General features: G+C 38.7%; 1 protein-coding gene across 8 annotated transcripts in view; it reads left to right on the top strand.

Moving 5' to 3' along the window:
- Nucleotides 1–23,750, top strand: part of SGCZ (sarcoglycan zeta) — a 1,110,583-nt gene that overhangs the window by 1,025,467 nt on the left and 61,366 nt on the right. For all 8 annotated transcript variants that reach the window (XM_089669298.1, XM_089669301.1, XM_089669297.1 and 5 more), the window contains one exon: nucleotides 7,234–7,356. In XM_089669298.1, coding sequence (XP_089525424.1) covers nucleotides 7,234–7,356 — 123 coding nt within the window. The remainder of the gene's footprint in view (nucleotides 1–7,233; nucleotides 7,357–23,750) is intronic.

Below are 23,750 nucleotides of genomic sequence, written 5' to 3'. Positions count from 1 at the left end.
ATGATTATTTACTAAATTATAATTTATGATTTCGTGTTTCAAGTGTTATCCTACCCGGGATGTTTACTAGACTCTTGTTTGGACAGATTTCAGTGAGTTATTCCTAAAAATCACAGGCCTACAATAAAAAAAATACATATTTCCATGCAAAAAATGTACCGCTTTGAGCACAAAAATATGGACATAATCATACCGCTAGGGAGGTTAAAGGTTTACAGGTGAACATGTTAAAAAAAGTTGGATACAAACAGCTATAACATCTGTTATAGATGAAGTAAACTGTTGGTGAAGTGACATTAAATGCTACTTAAAATATGAAAAATGTTTAAAAGCCACTGCACGTTTATAAAGATATGTATTTATAGACTGAAAAATAGTTCGGAATAAAAGACACTTTCTACATATTAAATTTCACCAAACAATTACACTTTGCAAGGGCAAATTATAGAGCTCTGACTTGGAAACTAAATTTAATTTATCATTATCACTGCCAGAAATGAAATCTTTCATAATTACTATTTCTCCATCTGTGTCAAAATGAACTAGCACTAGATTTTCCAGAGCCTTTAATTGTAGTTTAAAATAAAATGCAAATGTAATACAAGCACAAATATCATTTTTTTAGTGAAAAAAGTTGATAGGAAAATTTTCAGTCCAATATTTGTGACTCTCGAATAGAGTAATATGTGTACCTTTCACTGTATGTTTTTTCAAGCTATGCTTTCACTGTCCTGTTCTCCTTTGTCTCTTTTCTCTCTCTTTCCCTGCCTACCACGATACTAGTCATAATTCACAGTTCATTCCACAGTTTACTAAATGGCATGTGCTATTTTCTGGCTTGTTATTGCTATATTAGTATTTGTTTTTCTGTTAAATTTAGTTCATTCTTTCTTTTTTTAGGCTCTACTTCCTCCATCCCAAACCCCCCTAGCTGAGCCCGTCCCTCATCATACCCCATGAAAAGATATTTTACAACTTCCCCCATCACAAGTAAAATCCACCCAATTTTTCTTATTTTTCCTCCTATCTACTTTTGCTTTTGTCCCATTCTAATTAACACTGCTTTCAAAAGGACTCAAAAAATTAGGAGAAAATAAAATGGGAAATACATGCTCAGTAGGAAATTAAAGGCAGTCAGCACACCATAAATCTAAATTTCAAACTCTTTATCAGCACCATAGACATGTCCTGTTACTTCATCTTATTGCTTAACCCTGCTATTACTGTCAAACTACTTCCTTCCTATGGACCTATGACCAGGGTATGAACCTTTGCAGTCTCCTTTACCACTTGTACACCTACGGTTAATGTCTTGAACTGTTCACAGTGTTGCATATACCTGGATTGCTTCTGTCTGCTGTAATTTACTACATTAGTAGGAAATGCTTACCAATGTACTAGTTTGACCAGAAGCACTGTATGATTTTATGTTCTGTATCTCTTCCTTTTTCTGTAGTGTTCTTTGGTAGCCCACTGTACAAAAAAACTGTTAAAAATACATGCTTAAGTTGGAAAAAATAAAGTTTTGTTCTTTTCCAGCCAAAAAAACGTGCACTCATACAAAAAAAAACCACAGAATGCTGGAATCCTATGCCTGATCAGCTAGATTATGTTTATTCTTACTTCTTAATGCACAGTTGTGTACATTAAAAGCTACAGCAAGTCAGAAAGAGCCTTCCTCATTTCCTGACTGGTGGATGCCCAGCTTAACTTCTTGTTATATGTGGCCTCTTGGCGGGTGGGCCTTAACACAGAGAGTCCACATATATGCGTACCCAAAGAAAAACAGAACTGTGCACACTCTCAGCACAGTTACCGGCGGCTAATGGAAAGCTCCTGATCTCTACTTGCGATCAAGAGCTTTCTGATTATGTAACCTCTGTGACAGCAAATCATGGCTATCACATGATCACAAACCTCACCCCTTCTCCTGACATCTGAAAGCCCTTTAATGGCCAGGAGGCACTGGAGCTTATGGGTTATTCTAGCCCTTTCCTCTCTAAATGAACTGTCCCTGGCCCACCCGTTTCCTTCATTGAATTTCAGTTCTTTTAAATATGTAGGCTCAGTGTCACATGTGGATATTACCTAAGGTAGTTTTCATGCAAAACAGTTTTCCAAGGACCTAACACGCTTTCAGATTAGTCTAAAGCAGGGTGCTGTGATGTTTTCAGGAAGTTTTCCACAGCACCCTACTGGCCCCTCTCACCAGCCATGATCTGCTTGTATTGCATAGAAAAGACCTAGTGATGGCATCACAGGCCAAAATGAAGAATGTAACGAAAGTCGAAAGGTTTTATTATTGCATTTTATTAGCATGTTGATGGAGGGGATTTAAAAATACTGGTAAATTATTCTATGCTATACTGTGCTCCTTCTATACATGTTCATTATATATATAACTGAGCATGGCTTTGTGGGGCCAGAAGTCCTTGGCTGAGCTGGCTGATTGTCTTTTAATTTCACAGCAGGGAGATTTTGATCTGCGCCAGATTGTTATATATGCAGGAGATTTTAAAGTTTTTAAAAGGTCTGTAAAAACCTGGAAGAATAAGGCTTTTCCATGGAGAGGTCAGCAGTTTTTCCAGTCCAACTTGATTTCCATCATATTCCTCATCTTCAATGAGCTGGAGGATAATTTTGAGAATCACTTTTTTTTAATAATTGTACATTGCCAGTGACTTAGTTGGCAGGTCCATTGCTTCCATTTCTTATTCATTGCCTATTAATTCTGACTCTAAAAATACAGGATATGTATCAACTCACAAATCCTTCCATTTGAAGAATATTGCTGTGTTAATACCCTCATAAAAATGCCTCGTTAATTTGAGCTGGCTCTTGAGTGTTGTCCAGTTTACAATGTTCCTGTTCATCTTCTGTAAGAGCATCTGCTTTACAAAACAGTTAGTGCCATCATGTTAACCATAATGACTGCATTGAGTAATCTGTGTAATGTATATCTGTTCTGTATAGATCGATACCATGCTAACCTCTGTTTGCACCTCTGGAATTAAATGCTGCAAATTCACTTAGCACAGTACATTGAGCATGTAATTTGCACACTTACAGTAAATAAAAATAAAAGTGATTCATTTTCTATAAACACAATAGAGATTGTACTATACAATGTAATATAAAACCTTCAAATATGCATTGTGCATATCTGATGTGCATTATAAACATGTAACTGTAATATTACAAAATTTGTTTTTTCAAGGATAATTTCACCCATAAATAAAATTCACAGGGTCCTGCTGCAAATTATTATTGCATGCACTGCATCACATGCAACAACCAATAATGTTCAGGTATGGATATTTAATATAATGGGATAAAGTGTTTTCACTTTCATGAAGATTGAAGCTTAGGCATCAGACAGCATGATAAATACCAATGCTTATTTATTCTGCACAGATTGTAATATGAGCACACAGTAAGTAAATGAAAGGCATTACCAGTTGTGATGTAGCCCAAATCAGTTTATTCTCGTGGCAGGATCTTGTTCTGGTCAGGATTTGGTACAGGACCAGCATGCTTTTATTGCAGAGAGACTGGCATGATATGATAGGGTTTATTATGTGTAAAGGTTGGGTTACAATTATGGGTAACTTTAGGGATCTTGTGTTAGAGGGGAGGTTAACAGTTAAAGGCTTTCTAATTGTTAGGATTAGTGAGGCTTAAGTGCATTTTTATCCCTGCTAGATGGCCTTGAATATTCAGAAATTACAGATTTACTCACCTTGGAAATTTTTTCATGCTGTGACTCCCCATGTTGCCATCTTAGCTCATATTTAGATCTGCAGTTGCCATGGTACTGCACAGGTGATCATCTATGACACTATAGCTGGGAAATGACATACGCATACTGGCAACTGTTCCACTTATCACCAGATTCATGCACTGAATGTAGATAAAAACTGTATATGTGCTAGTGGGTGGAATGTAAAAACTGCAAAAAACAACATTGGCATGGCTGAAGCCCAAGTGAATTTTCAGTTTAAATAACCTGCATACATTCTAGGTTTATCAAAAATCTTACCATTTGTTTGCATTAGTAACTGGCCTCGGCCTGAACAGAAATGGCTTTCCCCTGCCAGCATGCTGCAGAGAAGGAGCTTTAATCTCTGCCAGAAGGCAGCAGCCTCTCTGCAGTGATTCAGTTCTTTCTCTGTTTATTCACACCTATGCACCTTGCTTTTTGGGAAAATATAAACTGCACTCAGCATGCTCTCCATGCTGACACATCCCCCACAGCAGCCGACAGGAGAGGATGTTCTCAGTGCTACGGGGGGGGGGGGGGGGTCAGGGGAGCACACAGGGGGGTAAAGAGAGCAGGGGGAATCTGATGGAAAGTGAAGGATGACTGGTGCAGTGATGAGGGTAAGGGGGATTACAAGCACCAATTAACCTGTATGGCTTACCATGAAGCAGCTGAAAGCCATAGGAGGGAGAGGAGGAGAAGTAGCTTGCAGTTGCTTCATGGAAAACCATGCAGGGATATTGGTGCTTATAACTGCCTCTGCTGCTGTTGGGCAATCCATCCCTGGCACTCACTAAGTGCTATTCTCTCTATATAACACATCTCTATACAATGAATGCTAGTACCTATGTATAATGCTGATATCTGCACACTGAACTGTGAACACACGAACGGTACTGGCGTTCGGCAGGCTGTTCGCCCACCGTGCCCAACCATGCACTGCTCCCTGACAGTGCATTGCGATTGGTCAAATCAATGCACCTGATCACAGCTCAGGTGCAATGCTTTGATCAATCACAGTGTGTTATGACTTCACAAGGGGGTGAGTTGAAACCCTGTCCCATTGTGACATCATGACAGTATATAAGAACTGTCATCGCGGGCACAACGGGAGCCGACGTTGTGAGTGGAGAGGTTTTTTCTTTTTTCGGGTAGTGGTGGTGACGGGCAAAGTGATTGACGTTAGATCTACTTCAGGGAACATTTTTAACATTTTCATTTTTAATAAAGGACTTGCCAAAGACTGTTTTTTTTTTGTGACTGGGTAGCAGTACCACGTACTGCATACTCATTCACATGGGAGGGGGTCAGGATCTGGCTGCCCTCCTGTAAAAGAGGGCTTCCAGATTCCAATAAGCCCCCTGCAGACCTCCACAGCCACAGGCCACGGTTGTGGGGAAGAGGCCCTTGTTTCCATCACCCCGCCCCAAAGAACCCCCCATGTTGAGGGCATGTGGCCTGGCATGGTTCAGGTTAATTTTGGAATGGGATTTCCCCTTAAAATGTATACCAGACCCGAAGGAACAATTATTTTGACATTCAGCTGTCAGCGTGGAATCCCACTGACAGCTGAAACATTAATGAATGTTTCACTGCTAAATATCCGAATTACTTAATAATATAACTAATACAGTATTTTAGTAACTGAACGGTATCTTATCACATAGTCAGATGCAGTAAGATACTGCTCAGTTGTCTGGTTTGTGTTTGAAGTTCGCAGTCGAACAGTCTGTAGGTTCGGATGTTTGACAGCGAACTGAACAGGGGAGTGTTAGGCCCATCAGTAGTACAGATATCACTGTTATATATAGGGAATATCACTCAGTGTACAAATATCAGTGTTATATATAGGGAATAGCACTCAGTGTACAGATATCAGTGTTATATATAGGGAATATCACTTAGTGAGTGCTATACACTGAGTGCTAGTACCTGGCTGGTACAGATTAGGATAAAGCAGAGTGCACACACTGAGATGCTAGGCTTGTGATCGCTGACCTGCTGCTTGCTCCAAAGTGGACTCGGCCGCCTCTGGTGCTCTTCAGTATCGACCTGCAGTCCTTCACAGCAGGGATGTGGACTGTGGCCCTGCCCCTCCTTTGAATTCCCCGGGAGGAGAGGTGACCAGAGTGTCTGCCGTTGCCCTCATCCCCATGGCTGTACCATCACTCTGTCATCCCGGCCAGCACAAGTCCCTCTGAGTCCTCCTCTCCCAGCGCTGCATCACCGCTGGCAGGAATGTCATGATTCACTGCCTCCTCCCACCTTAAACCTCCTCTAAAGCTGTGGGCACCTCTCAGAATGGACTGAACCTCTCATGGGGCCCCCACTGACTCTGGGCTCTCGGGCAATGGTCAGTCCGCCCCTGTTCAGCAGGTAGTGTGTTGAATCTCTGCAGTTAAACCACTACTTTCATAGAGCAAGGCTACTTCTCCACAGCATGTTGGGAGGCTTTACTACTCAGACTGTTGTTGCTTTCTGAAAAACAAAAAAAAGGCTTTACATCTTTTGTTTTGATGCACTTGGAGCGTGTTTAGTCAACTGAAACAAAATGTTTAATAGGTTTTATATACTTGTTTCACCAAGGAAAGTGTCAAGGAAGTTTATTTTAGGATTTAGGTGTTAAATGTTCAGGCAGGGTGAGTTCATCAATGGGTGATTCTGCACTGTAAGAGGGGTTTTATTTGTTAAAGTAACTTACAGTAATCACACTAGTTTTTAGAAGCTGAACCCCCCTGAAAACTAACAGCACCATACACTCAGTGATGGGATCAATTAAAATCTCAGTACTTTCTGTAGTTACTCATTATCTGAGGTTATTGTTACTCAACTGAGGTGATTGCTAGAAATCTAATACTTTTTAGCATAGTTAGCAAGTTAGTTAACACACACTCATGAGGTGTCTCAGTTATTTTTGCTTATTTAATATTTCCTGCAGTTGAAGCACCTAACAAATATGTTTTTTTTCATAAATTAAAGATGTTGAGTACACTCTTGAAAACTGGTGCAAAGTTAAATCATTGCTCAAACATTTTCCCTATTTTTTTACCCAACAAGTATGCATTTTGTGCAACAGCCCTGATTTTCTTTATTTCAGATTTAATAAATCACCTTATGTAATTTATAATGTTTGTATTTTTTAAATACAAATCCTTCAAGATATTGGGAGCAATCATTTACAATTTATTTGTAGGTCTGTGAAAACTACAGCAAAATACAAAAATGATAAAAGCAATTTGTTAATGTGTGTGTTCTTTTATTGTTTCTAGGTTTTAGAATTCAGTCACGTAAGGTTTCACTTAAAAGGATTGTTACAAAATGGTGCCACCCAAAGCTATTATTTCCTTGCATGTTAAAGAACATTATTAAAAATGTTACTTGTAATGTTATCTTTGCATTTTTACAAATAAGGCTCATATTAGATGTACAGAATAAATAAATGTTATATTATATTTTTACTCTTTGCAATGCAGGTGCAAATGCTGTAGAAGCCCAGTGTAAGAGATTTGAAGTAAAGTCAAATGAGGATGGAAAGATGTTGTTTTCAGCGGATGAGGATGAAATCACAATTGGTGCTGACAGACTCAGAGTTACAGGTAATGGTTTACAAGCAGGCACAGTATTGGAAAGATTGTTACTTGAGCCATATCTTTGTAAGTACTTTGTGTGCCATTTCATGCATGTAAAAAGGTCAAAAGTACTACAAATTTTCAAAAGGGAATCACAATAGAATGTCAAGTAAAGTTAAGGCATAAATCTGGAAGGAAACAAAAATGATGGAGGAAGATGTCTTAAGACCTTTAAAGGACTCTGCCAGAAAAATAGCTTCATCCCTCCTACAATTTCTATTAGTTTATTGCAATTAGTACACAAGGGGTCTGGAACAATGAAGCTAAATCTGTAGCCTGTACGGTATTACTTTTATTAAACAGACTGCCCAATAAAAAATAAAAACTTGATTGTACAGTCCAAAATATTCCAACTGCTAAACTTCTTTGTCGGATCAGTTCAGCAAATTCAGCAAACAATAAAATGTTTTTCAACACTTCTATTTGATAAATACTATACAGTTGTGACCAAAATTATTCAACCCCCACTGAAATTGAGTGTTTTGGCCAGTTTGACATTGCTTTTGATCATTCAGTCATCTTGCTTACATTTACATTAAAGAGGCACTTGTAGGTCAGACAAATATAACATAACAGTTATAATGAAATAACCACAAATGTCTTTTCTGTGCTCACAGCATTATCAGTTTTATTCAACCCCCAAGTGACATTCAATCTTAGTACTTAGTACAGCATCCTTTTACAGTTATAACAGCTTTTAAACGTGAAGCATAGCTTGACACAAGTGTCTTGCAGCGATCTACGGGTATCTTCGCCCATTCTTCATGGGCAAAGGCCTCCAGTTCAGTCACATTCTTAGGCTTGCGCACTGCAACTGCTTTCTTTAAGTCCCACCAGAGGTTCTCAATCGGATTTAAGTCTGGTGACTGCGATGGCCACTCCAAAATGTTCCAGCCTTTCCTCTGCAACCATGCTCTAGTGGACTTGGAGGTATGCTTGGGATCATTGTCCTGTTGAAAGGTCCAACGTCTCCCAAGCCTCAGGTGTGTGACGGACTGCATCACGTTTCCATCCAATATCTCCTGGTACTGAAGAGAATTCATGGTACCTTGCACACGCTGAAGCTTCCCTGTACCTGCAGAAGCAAAACAGCCCCAAAGCATGATTGACCCTCCACCATGCTTCACAGTAGGCAAGGTGTTCTTTTCATCATAGGCCTTGTTCTTCCTCCTCCAAACATAGCGTTGATCCATGGGCCCAAACAGTTCTAATTTTGTTTCATCAGTCCACAGAACACTATCCCACAACTTTTGTGGTTTGTCCACATGGCTTTTGGCATACTGCAGTCGACTCTTCTTATTCTTTGGAGACAGCAAGGGGGTACGCCTGGGAGTTCTGGCACGGAGGCCTTCATTACGCAGTGTGCGTCTTATTGTCTGGGCTGAAACTTCTGTACCCACATCTGACAAATCTTTTCTCAGTTCCTCAGCAGTCACACGGGGACTTCTCTCCACTCTACGCTTCAGGTAGCGCACAGCAGTCGAAGTCAGCATCTTCTTTCTGCCACGACCAGGTAGCGTTTCAACAGTGCCCTTTGCCTTGAATTTGCGAATGATGCTTCCTAAGGTGTCTCTTGGTATGTTTAACATCTTTGCAATCTTCTTATAGCCATTGCCCTTCCTGTGAAGAGAAATCACCTCTTCTCTTGTCTTCCTGGACCATTCTCTTGCCTTCACCATGTTTGTAACCACACCAGTAAATGTCTAGAAGGAGCTGAGTATCACAGTCATTTTAAAGCTGCCTAATTGGTGCTTATTATGCTTGATTGCTGCTCGGTGACATCCACAGGTGTTTTCAATACCTGATGGAAAGCACCTGTATGAACCTCTGTTCTTCAGAGTGGTAGTCTTTAAGGGGTTGAATAATTGTGGCAATGAAGAAACCACATAAGAACCATTTACTACTGTATTACATAAACAATTGATGTCATTTTAGTTGCATTTGGGTAGTTACAACGTCCTTGTAGGATTTGATTCTGAATACAATTCCAAATGTACACTATAGTCCCTAAACCCCTTTACAGCATTGGGGGTTGAATAATTTTGGTCACAACTGTATAACAAATTTAGTAATAAGTAAAATAAAAAAAATTGCACCTGAAATATTTACCAAGTTCTGACTGCTGTCAGCACAGCCTAAACTTTCCACAATAACAGGGGCTTAGCCCATTGCTAACACCAGTAACCACCTTAATAAAAATGACCTTAAACCCCTTACAAGTAGATGTGTTCCTTAATTCTATTTGGGGATGAAAGTGTTGATGGAGCAATGGACCCTAGATAGGCACTTTGCTCTCAGGGTTGGGAGGAAGGTTTTAGAAGGTAAGGCAACAATTTGAGTATCATCAAGTTCAGGTGGATCTGTGGACAGTCAATAGCCAGCAAGACAAAAGTATGAGATAGCCAAATAGGTTCCAAGTAAGTCTAATAAATTATTTTTATATCAGTGGAAGTTATAAAATATATACAACATGTTTCAGGGGATGGTGACTATAGCAAGCCTCTATATCAAACCTTGCAATATCCCTAACAATTCGAACAGAGTCATTTTTATCATTATCAACTTCAATAATCCTCTCCACTATTTTAAGCCCTGATAAAAAGGGACTTGAGAGCCCCCAAAATGCACTGACGTTACTAAATTACTCTAGCGGACTCCCTTCCTATAATTTTACTGACAATTCCATTTTATTTCAGCAATGTAATATTTTGCATTGTGTTACTGAACAGGGCCTCGGTTTAGTAAAGCATACCTTGCATGAGAAAACAAATATGTTAAAAGTATAAACTTTGTGATACCTCTTGATTTTTTTTTTTTTATTGAAACAATGCATAACCTTATATTCTAGTTTAGTGAGCCAGTTAAATCTTAAACTCAAGTGGCAGAGTTAACTTTAATAAAATAATCATTTAATTTCTAAAAAGGTTATTTGCATCAATTTTAATTGAATTGTATTTTAAAGTTTACATTGTTTAAATATTCATAGCTACAAATATTTAAATATTATAAATAAAAATTATTTAATAAATGACAAAGGATTCCCAAATTAGCTAAAGTAACAGCACATAAGGACGACTTGCTTGAGGTGGCGTTTGAATGGAACTTTACACTAAGCCTTTTAAGGAGGGAAGAATCTTTACTAATAAGTAATTAAGTTGTGTACGCAACAGATTTATTCCATCAAAGAAGCAAACTGAGATACTTTAATACATAATAAAGGAACCTAAAGCTCCATATTCTGTCACAAAACTAAACATTAAAGTTTTTGTAAAGACAAAACTTTTTTTTTTTAGTTTTGGATAAAGTAGAAAACATTTAGGCATTCTACCAAGTTTTCATTGAGGTCAGTGTCCTCACTGAGCAGAAACACCCCTCTATTTGTCCTGGTGACTACGGTTACTGAGATAGAAAGTAAATGAAAACATTATGGTTGTCATGAGAACAAGAGTTGTGGGGAAATCCTCAAATGGGCAAAAAACTGCTGCTGGCAACTGTCTAAAATGAGAGTTCCCATGACTTTGGGGAGATTTGATCTAATTTCCAATTACACATCCAAGAAAGAAAAGAAAAATCTCAGTAGGACACAAACAACAAGCTAATGCTAGTTTCACCAGTTGAATGGCTATGCACATTTTGTATGACTAGACTCTTTAAATTCCATATTTACCTTGCTAAAAAAAATAATATTTCTATATATTTTTTAGTCCTTCCTATAGTATAGATGGGGATTTTGTACAAAACCACTAAACATACCATTTAAAAGAAATATTTCAGTGCATGATATCATTGGCATGTTATGAGCTGTGTCAAGAAATTATGTTTTACCAAAGTTTGATACATTGGCAATGTAACATTTTCTGTATTTCTAGCATCTCATGGAATTACTGCATTTGCTATATTATATGTATAATAATATGTTGTCCTTCTAAAAGATTATCTAAACCCAAAATCAAAAATGGAATTTACAGTATTTGAACTTACCAGTCTTTAGAAGTGGCAGCTTCTTTAATTTAGTTTCAGTTATATTTACCTATTTTCACTTGGTGATCCTGCACACTTCCTGTCATAGGACATCTCTATGCAGCTCTCTGGATTTGGACTACTATTATCTTCCCCACTTCTAACCTCCACTACATAGGGTGACATGTTTTTTGTTCACAGAAGATAGCTATAAAACCACTAACATGATTTGAAGTTTCAGTTTATTGCACGGGAAAAAAACATTGGATTTCTAAATGGGTCACAAGGTATGCTTCTGTACGTGCAGAAACTGCCTACCCTTAAAAAATTTAAACTAATGCAGTCACCACATTTAAGAACTGGTAAGAGCCATATATTATATTTTTGTTCTTGGGCGTAAACTTTTAATATACAAAAACAACATAGTAGGCGAGAGCATCAGCTCATCAGGTTACTTATTCTCCTTTCACTTTCCAGTCACTGACTGGGGTAGAGACAAGAGTTGCAAGTGTTACTTAACTAAATTAAAAAAAAAAAAATCAGGTCCCTGCCTTGCAAGACGTGGCCGAGTTATGTAGCAAAATCTTGTGAATCTCAGAATTTAATAAACAGAAATATAAATCCTTTGGCAGGTAGAAAAGATCCTATATATTTATTTAATTTGTGCATTTAGCAATTTTCCTGTAATTCAGATTTAGACATTAAGAAAACATCCTTAGCAAGAGCCATGCAATGGACCTTGGTGAAAAAAAGTGATCAAGATGAGAGTGATATCATCACAACGTAACATCATCATTATTTAATTACATAAAAATGTCTAGAGTAGTTACTTCAAACATTACTTGATTCACAATTCTTAAGTGACTTGTGGGCCCCTAGGGGCATGGTATAAGTGCTGTGACTGCTGTTTATATTCTGAGATACTGTACCTAGGAAATATTTCAAATTGTTGAAAAATAGGTTTACTCATTATTTCAGCTGGATGATGCAGTTTATTACTTTTCAGTAAAACATAGCAATTATATTGAAGGCATGCTTAGTGACTTCTGGAAAAATAATTTGAAAGCTAAAAGAAAATGAGTTTCTTTGGCATGTATCAAGTGTTCTCTAGCATATGAAATTCCCAAAAAATGTTATCACATTTATGTACAGGTAGAACAGAATGACAATATGAAATGAGGATTGTGTCGTGAATTTATTTGCAGGACTCTATCCGCAGGATCCTGTCTTCTTCCTCTCTAAGTACTTTAGTGTGGATGAGTGAATTATGAGCATGAGTCTAGATTTACTGCACATCATTGTGTTCAGACTAGAACATTTTGCTGCATCTTAGCCTTGAATGAAAGACTGACAGCCTGTGGAAGTGATTGGGTTTTCATTTTCGGACTCCTGCATATATGATGATTTACAAATGTTTTGTCAAAGTAATGGTTATTTTCCCTTTTTCATACTTTATATATGCATTTCTGTCAGTTGCTTTACTGAAAAATAGAAGAATATATAAGTGTATATCTAGAATGAAAGATGTCTACTGTTCCAGTGCAACTTTATTTACAGGAATAGTCATTTATTATCATCATAATTATAATGTTAATATTTAAACTGGCCTTTTCCATGCATATATGTAGAGATGGATTAAGGCAGAATGGGGCTGTAAGCAAGATAGCTGCTTTGCCCCTTGGACATAAATTTGATTGATATTGATACAAATTTCAGTAAGTACAGTGAAGACACCTCATTTGCATTGTCTGCACTGGCATGACCTGCTTCATCATACTCCAAGAGATTAATTTACTGAAGGCAAACAGGCTGTTCACTTTGAAAAGGAATTTTCACTTTACAATTCATTCATTTAATGAATGAAATTAAGCTCTGCTGACCTCCATCATCTTATCGTGTGCACCACAGCTTATTTGTCTTTAGTAAATCAACGGCCAACTGTTTATAGGTGTTTCTATCCATGTGCAGTGACAGGAAAGCCAGCCATAGATGATGCAATTTTCTTTCCTGCAACCTTGTGAGAAAGAAAATTGCTTGATTCCCATCAACACAGTTAGTGTTGATGGGGGAATCACTCTCACAGCACTATTGTGTTTGCTAGGTGGGGGGCGCAGGGTGTGCGGGGGGGGGGTGTCTCTTCTGGGAGAGCACAAAGATTATTGTTTGCGGTTATAGCTGCTGGCAATAATTGCATGAAAAATCAGACAGGCTGGTTGTACCCAATGTTACAACAATCAAATTGGGCACAATCATCCTGCCTATAGATCTCGACAGTTCCCTGCTGAACTGGATGAGATGGCTGACTTAAGGCGTGTAGATCTGACCCTGATTTAGAAAGATAACTTCATCTTTCTGACCATGTTTTATGTTATATCCAAGTCTAGGGTATAAAATGAACCTTGGTCAGCATGTACAGCCCTCCACCCCAAATCCCCCTTTACAGGAATGTGGGGTTCTTCTTCCTACGGCATCCTGTCAAATGTTAAATAAGTGCAGCTGTGTGTGGCTCCACCCACACAGTCGTATCATTCCTTCACAGGAAGCTGCCATCCACTGGTACTTTCCCCGGCTCAATAGCTGAAGGGAAAGTCTACAGAGCACTGCAGCCACATTCCACTGGTCATGGTTGCAAAGTTTTTCAGGCTCAAATGCAAAAAAGAAAAATGCACACTTTTTTTTCTTGCAAAAGTGGGTGCATTTATTATTTTTTGCCAAATATTAAATTTTTCTATAATATATGAGCATTGAAGGTTATAGCTGACCCCCCTGAACATCTACAGGGCCCTATACTCCTGCATTGGTTGCCTTGTGGATTATGTAGATCTCCAGGCTGTTTAAGGCTGTAATTGTATGGGAAAAAGTTATGTACTTGCCTTACCCATGTTTTTCACATTGCCGGGCATGATATTACTATGTTTCCAGCTAGACACATGGAGAACGATAAGCACCCAAAATTTAGTAATAAGACACACCAGTCAAATGCAGGGGCATCTTCTGGCAATATTTGGGCTGCTCTGCATTCTCCAAGATCTTGCCAAAAGGAGTATGATGCCATCCTTGCCTAATCAATGTAGGTTGAAGACAGAGATAAGAGAATATTTTGAGCTAGTTTACAAGGAAATGATAAGCATCCCAAATTATTTGAGAAGACACTTCAGTCAAGTGCAGGAACATCTTCTGGCAATATTTGGCCTTCTCTGTATTCCCCAAGGTCTCGCTAAATGAAGCATGATGCCAACCTTGCCTAGACATTGCGTTTGGAAGACTGCGTAAGGAAAGTTTATGACCTAACTTTACTGCTTATAGGTACATCTTCAGCTACTTATATGGAGCCATATTTGCAGGTTGGAAGGAGCTCAGATCTAATAAGCAGACTTTGCAATTGTGATTTAATTAATTGCCAAACATTAAATGCATGATACCAATGACTGAGTATCTATAGTGAGCATATTTTACTATTACCAGTGGCGGACTGACCATTTAGAAACTCGAGCACTGCCCAGTAGGGGACCCCATGAGATGCCCTGGTACCTTTTTCATAGGCTTTTTTGAGTTTGGGCAAGGACACGGTGGCCCATGATCCCCTATTGCCTGGGGGCCCCATGAGTTGTCAGTCCGCCCCTGCCTATTACTGAAAATTCTCTACAGTATTTACAGTGAACATAGTTTTCTATTACTGAAAATTCTCTACAATATCTACAGCGACAGTTTTCTCTTACTAAACACTCTCTATTTTCATTGCTTATGCAGGCCATAGATGGGTCGAAAATCGGCCGATTTGTCGGCCGAAAATAAAATCGGCCGATTTTCGGATCGTTAGTGGGCGATTTGGTCGGCCGTTTTTCGGTATTTTGGCCGTTTTTTTTTTTGGTAAAGTTGGAAAAAAATCGGCCGATTTTGCCGAACGGCCGATTTTCGCGGCAATTAGTGGGCAAATCGGCCGATTTTTTACTGATAAAAAATCTGCGCATGAGCAGTGACCTGCAAGAGGAAGACAAAAAGAAGAAAAAGAAGAAGAGGATGAGGATGAGGATGAAGAAGAGGATGAAGAAGAAGAAGAGGAAGAAGAAGAGGATGAAGAAGAGGATGAGGATGAAGAAGAAGAGGATGAGGATGAAGAAGAGGATGAGGATGAAGAAGAAGAGGATGAGGATGAAGAAGAGGATGAGGATGAAGAAGAAGAAGGAGAAAAAGAGGATGAGGATGATGAAGAAGAAGAAGAGGATGAGGACGAAGAAGAGGATGAGGATGAAGAAGAGGATGAGGATGAAGAAGAGGATGAGGATGAAGAAGAAGAAGAGGATGAGGATGATGAAGAAGAAGAGGATGAGGATGAAGAAGAAGAAGAGGATGAGGATGAAGAAGAAGAGGATGAGGATGAAGAAGAAGAAGAAGAAGAGGATGAGGATGAAGAAGAAGAAGAAGAAGAGGATGAGGATGAAGAAGAAGAAGAAGAGGATGAGGATGAAGAAGAAGAGGATGAGGATGAAGAAGAAGAGGATGAGGATGAGGAAGAAGAGGATGAGGATGAGGAAGAAGAAGAGGGTGAGGATGAGGAAGAAGAAGAGGGTGAGGATGAAGAAGAAGAAGAAGAAGAGGATGAGGATGAAGAAGAAGAAGAAGAAGAAGAAGAAGAAGAAGAGGATGAGGATGAATAAGAAGAAGAAGAAGAAGAAGAGGATGAGGATGAAGAAGAAGAAGAATAAGAAGAAGAGGATGAGGATGAAGAAGAAGAAGAATAAGAGGATGAGGATGAAGAAGAAGAAGAGGATGAGGATGAAGAAGAAGAAGAAGAAGAAGTAGGATGAAAATAAGAAGAATTCCAGTCCAGCAAAAGGTGTCTCTGCAGAGAGCTCCGCTATTTCTGACAGTTCTCTGACAGTTCTTTGACATTTACATTCTTCTTCTTCATCCTCATCCTCTTCTTCTTCATCCTCATCCTCTTCTTCTTCATCATCTTCATCCTCATCCTCTTCTTCATCCTCATCCTCTTCTTCTTCATCCTCATCCTCTTCTTCTTCATCATCCTCATCCTCTTCTTCATCCTCATCCTCCTCCTCTTCTTCTTCTTCTTCTTCTTCCTCATCCTCTTCTTCTTCTTCTTCTTCTTCTTCTTCATCATCCTCATCCTCTTCTTCTTCTACTACATCCTCATCCTCTTCTTCTTCTTCTTCTTCCTCATCCTCGTCCTCTTCTTCTTCATCATCCTCATCCTCTTCTTCATCCTCATCCTCTTCTTCTTCTTCATCCTTAACCTCCTCTTCTTCCTCATCCTCATCCACTTCTTCTTCTTCATCCTCATCCTCCTCTTCTTCCTCTTCCTCATCCTCATCCTCTTCTTCTTCCTCATCCTCTTCTTCTTCATCCTCATCCTCTTCTTCTACATCCTCACCCTCTTCTTCTACATCCTCATCCTCATCCTCTTCTTCTTCTTCATCATCATCCTCATCCTCTTCTTCTTCTTCTTCTTCTTCTTCTTCATCCTCTTCTTCTTCATCCTCATCCTCTTCTTCTTCCTCACCCTCATCCTCTTCTTCTTCTTCTTCTTCATCCTCATCCTCTTCTTCTTCATCCTCATCCTCTTCTTCTTCATCATCCTCTTCTTCCTCTTCTTCTTCCTCATCCTCTTCTTCTTCATCCTCATCCTCTTCTTCTTCTTCCTCATCCTCATCCTCTTCTTCTTCCTCATCCTCTTCTTCTTCATCCTCATCCTCTTCTTCTACATCCTCACCCTCTTCTTCTACATCCTCATCCTCATCCTCTTCTTCTTCTTCTTCTTCTTCTTCATCCTCATCCTCTTCTTCTTCTTCTTCTTCTTCTTCTTCATCATCCTCTTCTTCTTCATCCTCATCCTCTTCTTCTTCTTCTTCTTCCTCACCCTCACCCTCTTCTTCTTCTTCATCCTCATCCTCTTCTTCTTCATCCTCATCCTCTTCTTCTTCATCATCCTCTTCTTCCTCTTCTTCTTCCTCATCCTCTTCTTCTTCATCCTCATCCTCTTCTTCTTCTTCTTCCTCTTCTTCTTCCTCATCCTCATCCTCTTCTTCTTCTTCATCCTCTTCTTCTTCATCATCCTCATCCTCTTCTTCTTCTTCTTCCTCTTCCTCATCCTCTTCTTCTTCATCCTCTTCTTCTTCCTCTTCTTCTTCTTCATCCTCTTCTTCATCCTCTTCCTCTTCTTCTTTTTCTTCTTTTTGTCTTCCTCGTGCAGGTCACTGCAAAAAATCGGCCGATTTGCCCACTAATTGCCGCGAAAATCGGCCGATCGACAAAATCGGCCGATTTTTTTCCAACTTTACAGAAAAAAAAAACGGCCAAAATACCGAAAAACGGCCGACCAAATAGCCCACTAACGATCCGAAAATCGGCCGATTTTATTTTCAGCCGAAAAATTGGCCGATTTTCGACCCATCTATGGCCTGCATAAGTTCTGGAACACTCCGGAAGATAGGAAAAGCAGAAGACAAGCAGCTTGTGAGTCACTGAACAGCTCCTAATTATCCCCTACTCCTTTGTCTACAGAGAAGCCAACTAACAAACTAGAAGGGTGTTATGCAGGCCATAGACGGGTCGAAAATCGGCCGATTTGTCGGCCGAAAATAAAATCGGCCGATTTTCGGATCGTTAGTGGGCGATTTGGTCGGCCGATTTTAGCCTTTTTTTTTTTTGGTAAAGTTGGAAAAAAATCGGCCGATTTTCGCGGCATTAATGGGCTAATCGGCCGATTTTTTACCGATAAAAAATCTGCGCATGAGCAGTGACCTGCAAGAGGAAGACAAAAAGAAGAAAATGAAGAAGAGGAAGAGGATGAAGAAGAGGATGAAGAAGAGGAAGAAGATGAGGATGAAGAAGAGGATGAGGAAGAAGAAGAAGAGGATGAGGATGAAGAAGATGTGGATGAAGAAGAAGAAGAAGAAGAAGATGAGGAAGAAGAAGAAGAAGAAGAAGAAGATGAGGATGAAGAAGAAGAAGAAGAGGATGAGGATGAAGAAGAAGAGGATGAGGATGAAGAAGAAGAAGAAGAAGAAGAAGAGGATGAGGATGAAGAAGAAGAAGAAGAAGAGGATGAGGATGATGATGAAGAAGAAGAGGATGAGGATGAGGATGAAGATGAAGAAGAAGAGGATGAGGAAGAAGAAGAAGATGGGGATGAAGAAGAGGATGAGGAAGAAGAAGAAGAAGAAGAGGATGAGGATGAAGAAGAGGATGAGGATTAAGAAGAAGAAGAGGATGAGGATGAAGAAGAGGGTGAGGATGAGGATGAAGAAGAAGAAGAAGAAGAGGATGAGGATGAAGAAGAAGAAGAAGAAGAAGAAGAAGAAGAAGAAGAAGAAGAAGGATGAAAATAAGAAGAATTCCAGTCCAGCAAAAAGTGTCTCTGCAGAGAGCTCCGCTATTTCTGACAGTTCTCTGACAGTTCCTTCACATTTACAGCAGTTGAAACATTATATCTATTTGTTTCCGAATAAAAACATCTGTATCCTAAATGGAAACAAATAGATACAATGTTTCAACCGCTGTAAATGTGAAGGAACTGTCAGAGAACTGTCAGAAATAGCAGAGCTCTCTGCAGGGACACTTTTTGCCGGCTGTAGACGGGATGAAAATCGGCCGATTTTTTTTACCATTGGTGGTAACGTCGGCCACTTGAACGACCGATTGTTCGTTTTTTTAAAAGAAAAATCGGCCGATTTTCGACCCATCTATGGCCTGCATTAGTCAGTCAGTTCAGTCAGAATTTCATAGCATCCTCTATTCCTGGTTCTTTAACTGGTTTGCTCTCTCACTAAACTATGCACAAAGCAAATTACATTGCGCCAACTGTATGGCATATTGTAGAACATCCCCTTGCATGCAAGTTGAAGGCCCTAAATTGGTAACACATTCTAAGCCTATTAAAATAAATCTTATATGTACTTTTTGAGGCCAAACTCAGCTTGCTGCTATGATGGTTAGTTCTATACACTACATTTGCTAGTAATCCTTGCAATGTACTGTATATAATTGAACAGGAGAGATGTTTTTCCATTCACACACCTGGATTTTACTTCACTTCAATGTGCATAACTTTTTTTAAACTATACAAACATGACATTGCTGAAGATTATGCTAAAAATGAAGAATATAACATATTTAACAATATACAGTTGTTAAGAATATAACATTTTTAAGAGATATTTTCAGAAGAACTGTTCCACTACTGCTAATGCACCATCGATTCCAAATCATCTGTGTGGACATGCCATTTCACACAGAAGCTCTATCATTGAACAAAGCTGTGATGTCAATATGCTGGAATTACTACACATACAGTAAAGCAATAATCTTTTCTGCTGAATAGTTCAAGAATACAATATCCTAGCTTAAAGGATTTGCAAATTATGCAATCATTTGATGTGGTTAGGTATTTGCTTTTCAGTAAATGTTAGTTGACTCATTCCTTCTATTAAATGTATCATAAGAGTTTTTACCCAGAATTGTGTTTGTTCAATTGGCTTCATCAAAACATTTTTATTTGAATATAGAATATACTGTACATAGAAAAGTTAGTATGGTGATTTCACACAGAATGGGGTGTTCTTGTTATACAATGTATAATATTTTGGCTTAATAAGCCAAAATATTATCAAAAGCAACCAGTTATCATTCTACAATACATCTGAAATTAGGGGCATGTACCTCATACTGTAGCCAAATTACCATTTGAATATTGAAAAGCAGATCAAAATATTAAGGTTAAATTAAAGAGGTAACTTTAGCATAATTGCGTCAACAAACTATAAATCTGTTGGAAGCCAGTAAGGCAAATCTTTTCAGTCTTTTACAATTGTATTGGCAAATAAACATTCGAAGTGGGCATGCGTATAAAGAATCTGTATCACCGTGTCTAACTGGGGACATTTATTTTGTTTCCATAGTCTTGCTATTGACAATCTTACCACAATCTTACCACAATCAAAGTGTGGACAAGAAAATCCCAATCCCCAAGTATGAGAGCAACAACAGGAGTGAAATAAATGGAGGCTATTGAGGTTATGAATTGAAGGGGAGTGCAAGGAAGAAACTGTAACAAACATTTGTGGGGTGTATTACCATCCATGTAAAATCTTTTTGAACAGATTCCCACTGGATTATACACCTTGCAGCCATCACATTGTATAGTACCATTGCTGGATAGTTAGAATAAAGTTTAAATCTTTTATTCCCACCTCACCATGGAGGGTAGTTTTACACTCCAGAGTTAACAAGAAGCTTGTACATGAGGGTAATCTCTTTCAGGTTGGGTCGAATTTATTGGGAACTGAAAGGAAACCTCTAATGTTGGGATTGTCCTTAAACCATAAAAATGTAGAAATTAATGGAAACAAAGATACTTGTAGAAATCCTGTTGGGGGGAGGGGGGGGGGGTCGCATAGGTGGTGCAGAGTTTGGCAAATTACTTAAGAATATCAACAGAATATATTTTTCTAATCATCTTTATATCTATTGCTTCAATTTTTTAAAGAGTAACTCCACTTTTGTTCATAAAAAAGTCCTTCCTGTTTCTGCTTTTAATAAAAATCAGTATGTTCTTCTATTCCCCTAAAAATCTGGTTCCTGAACAAAAGTGTTTGTGTTTAGTCTATTCAGCTGATGCACTTTCATTGTTCTAATGAAGAAAGTTGCATTGTCTGCATCCCTTTAGAAGTGATTAACCCTTAGGGAATATTTTACCAAAAATGTAATTCCTATTGCAGTGGATGCCTAAATGTTTACTTGTATCTTTGAGCAGACTTCTCAGAAAATCAGTAAGCCAATCAATCAAGCAGGAAATAACATTTCTGCGGTAGTTCTGTAAAGAAGGCCTCCAGGTTGCCATAATGCATTGAATTTTACAGAAAATTAGTAGCAGCTGCATACTGAAAATGAAAGGTAATTTAAAAAAAAAATAATTTACAATATAGCTTATGTAGCAGTTGCATGTGCTTTTTTTTTTACACCCATAGCATAGCAGTAATAGGGTCCATGTAGAATTTGGAAGTGTTGTGACCCATAATGTGGCACCCAGCAACAGTTTTGGGTTGATGGAAAACACATTAAGTTCAATTTGTTTCCACAATTTAGTGGAAGTAAGCTGTTTTGCTTAGTCCATCATTGTTGATTTACGGTATTTGGCTAGGTTTGGAGTTTTCCGTTCGGTTGGGGATTTTAGAGTATTAGAGTTTCTTTTAAAAATATGAGGCTGTTTTGTTTCCCCGAATATAGTCAGTTATGACCCTTGGAAGATTCTGAATGTGTAGTAGCAAAAAGGGGATGGGCAATGCTCAGAACAGATGCAAAATGTAGGGGAGGATGAAATTTTTAGTCACCGCAATTCTTCTCACAATGCATGCTTGTGTATTCATCAAATTCTAACACAGGGCAGAAATTTCTGCTAAATAGTAGTCTAGGTTGCCATTAGTACATTAGAGATCAGGACAGTTAGTTTTATTGTAAGATATTGTAATGAACAGGCGGGTGAGCAGGAGAACAAGAATAGTCCAGATATGGTGGCTTTGGGTTGAGGGTTCATGTTTACCAGGAGCATATGAAATTTGGATTTGTTGATTTTACAAAGGGAGATATGCTGAAACTTTTGAAGAAGCTTTTGTAAAGCATGCAGGGACTGTAAGAGATTCATTAGGAAGACCATGATGTTTTCTGCATATAATTCAAATTTGTGGATGTATTGCCAACTGTCAGCCCAGTGATGTTACTTTTAGAACGGATGGCTTCTTCTAGGTGATAATCTCGGTCTGGATCTGTTCTCTATGGGTCAAGCTGGCAAGAAGGGCAGAATTCAACCTCCAAATAGTGGATTTGAAGAGTTAAGATTAGTAAAAAAGATCGATGGAGATGCATGATCAAGCTAGATAATCAACCCTACTTAACCTTTGCAGTTTAGTAGTAACGTATGCTTATCTACCAGGAATAGATCCAGTCTAGAATACATCTTCTAACATGAAAAAAGAAAGTGTAATCTCTCTCTATGCCATGAACTCATCTCCACACATTATAAAAATCATTAGAGCTAAGCAGGAAGAGTGCTATGACCATATTAGAAGTATCTAAATGTGAATTGAGGATTTAAAGGATAAGTTCACCTTTCTCCCCATGTTACACCCATATTTAGGATGTAACATGCAGCATGGAAGCACACATGACCTCTGGAATCAACTTACATTTGAATTCTTGTCACAACCCTTGTGTGTACCTTCTGTTGAACTTTGTTAGTTTTCAAAAACAGCACTTCTGTGCATCCCTATGCTCCACAGAGCCTCCTCATTGCTCCCTGCCATCAGCCCTATGCTAAGACTACATTTCCCATCTGCCACCTTGGCAGATGAGTCTTCAGAGCACGAGCACGTTCCCTTTTCCTTTCCTACAGGGTGTGATCACAAACTCTGTGCTCATCCTTAGCTAGCTTCCTCCTTCACTCCCTCCCAACCCCAGCAAAGTGACAGCAACAAAATGAGAACAGACTGGAGAAGTGTTTCATCGGTCTGTGTCTCAATAGTAAAGGCAAGGTCTGGAAGAAATATATGTTCTTCCAAACCGAGTCAAAATACAATACAAGCATACACATTCATGTAAACATAAAATAATATATAATTTTATATATATAAATATATATAATGCAATTTTTATGCCAAAAAAAAAGAAAAAATATATATATATATATATATACACACACACACAAACATTTCTTTTAAAATAAACTGAAAGATTTCTGGCAGCTTATGAGTTAATATTCAACCCGCAGCAGCTTCAGACAGGGATCAAGGAGGCTCTACTTATCAAACCACATGAAAGAAACAGAGGGAGCAGGAATGTCTGCAACTGATAAATTTAAAACAAAAATGTGCTAAAAACGCTTGCAACCAATGCACATTACCCAGTGCTTATGTAAGAATAGTGAATATAACTAACCTTGAGCGCTAGCTATTGTATGTTCATAAACAACAATTGTCATAAATAGCAATCAGTATAACATTAATCACAGCAGTGCTCCACACTTTTAAAAGTTCATAGTCTTCTTCCACCAATTGGCGATGAAAAGTGCACTAAATCCCAAACAGTCAGTGAGATGTTTTCCTCTGGGTCAAATGGCTCACAGCTTCACCTCTCCACCTTTAGGTGTCCATTTAGGAACCAGCAGTAATAGATCGCTGCTCTGTTCTCCGGCATTCTCGGAGAACACAGTTCTCCTGTGAATGCCGTTTATGAAGCATATATAGATCAGTTCTCCAAACAAAGGGAGAACGGTCTACAAACGCTGGAAAATGGCTGATTTTACTATAATCTCACAAGATTACAGTAAAAGATCAGTTTACTAAGCAGAGGTAAGTTATCTCTGCTTAGTTTGCGGTCCCCCGATTCTC

Source organism: Staurois parvus, unplaced genomic scaffold (assembly GCF_062004578.1).
Source record: "Staurois parvus isolate SC_StPar_1 unplaced genomic scaffold, SC_StPar_1.0 ptg000071l, whole genome shotgun sequence".
In the NCBI taxonomy this organism is placed as follows: domain Eukaryota; kingdom Metazoa; phylum Chordata; class Amphibia; order Anura; family Ranidae; genus Staurois; species Staurois parvus.
Note: the sequence above shows the minus strand (reverse complement) of the source record. Positions and strands in the feature narration are given on the sequence as shown.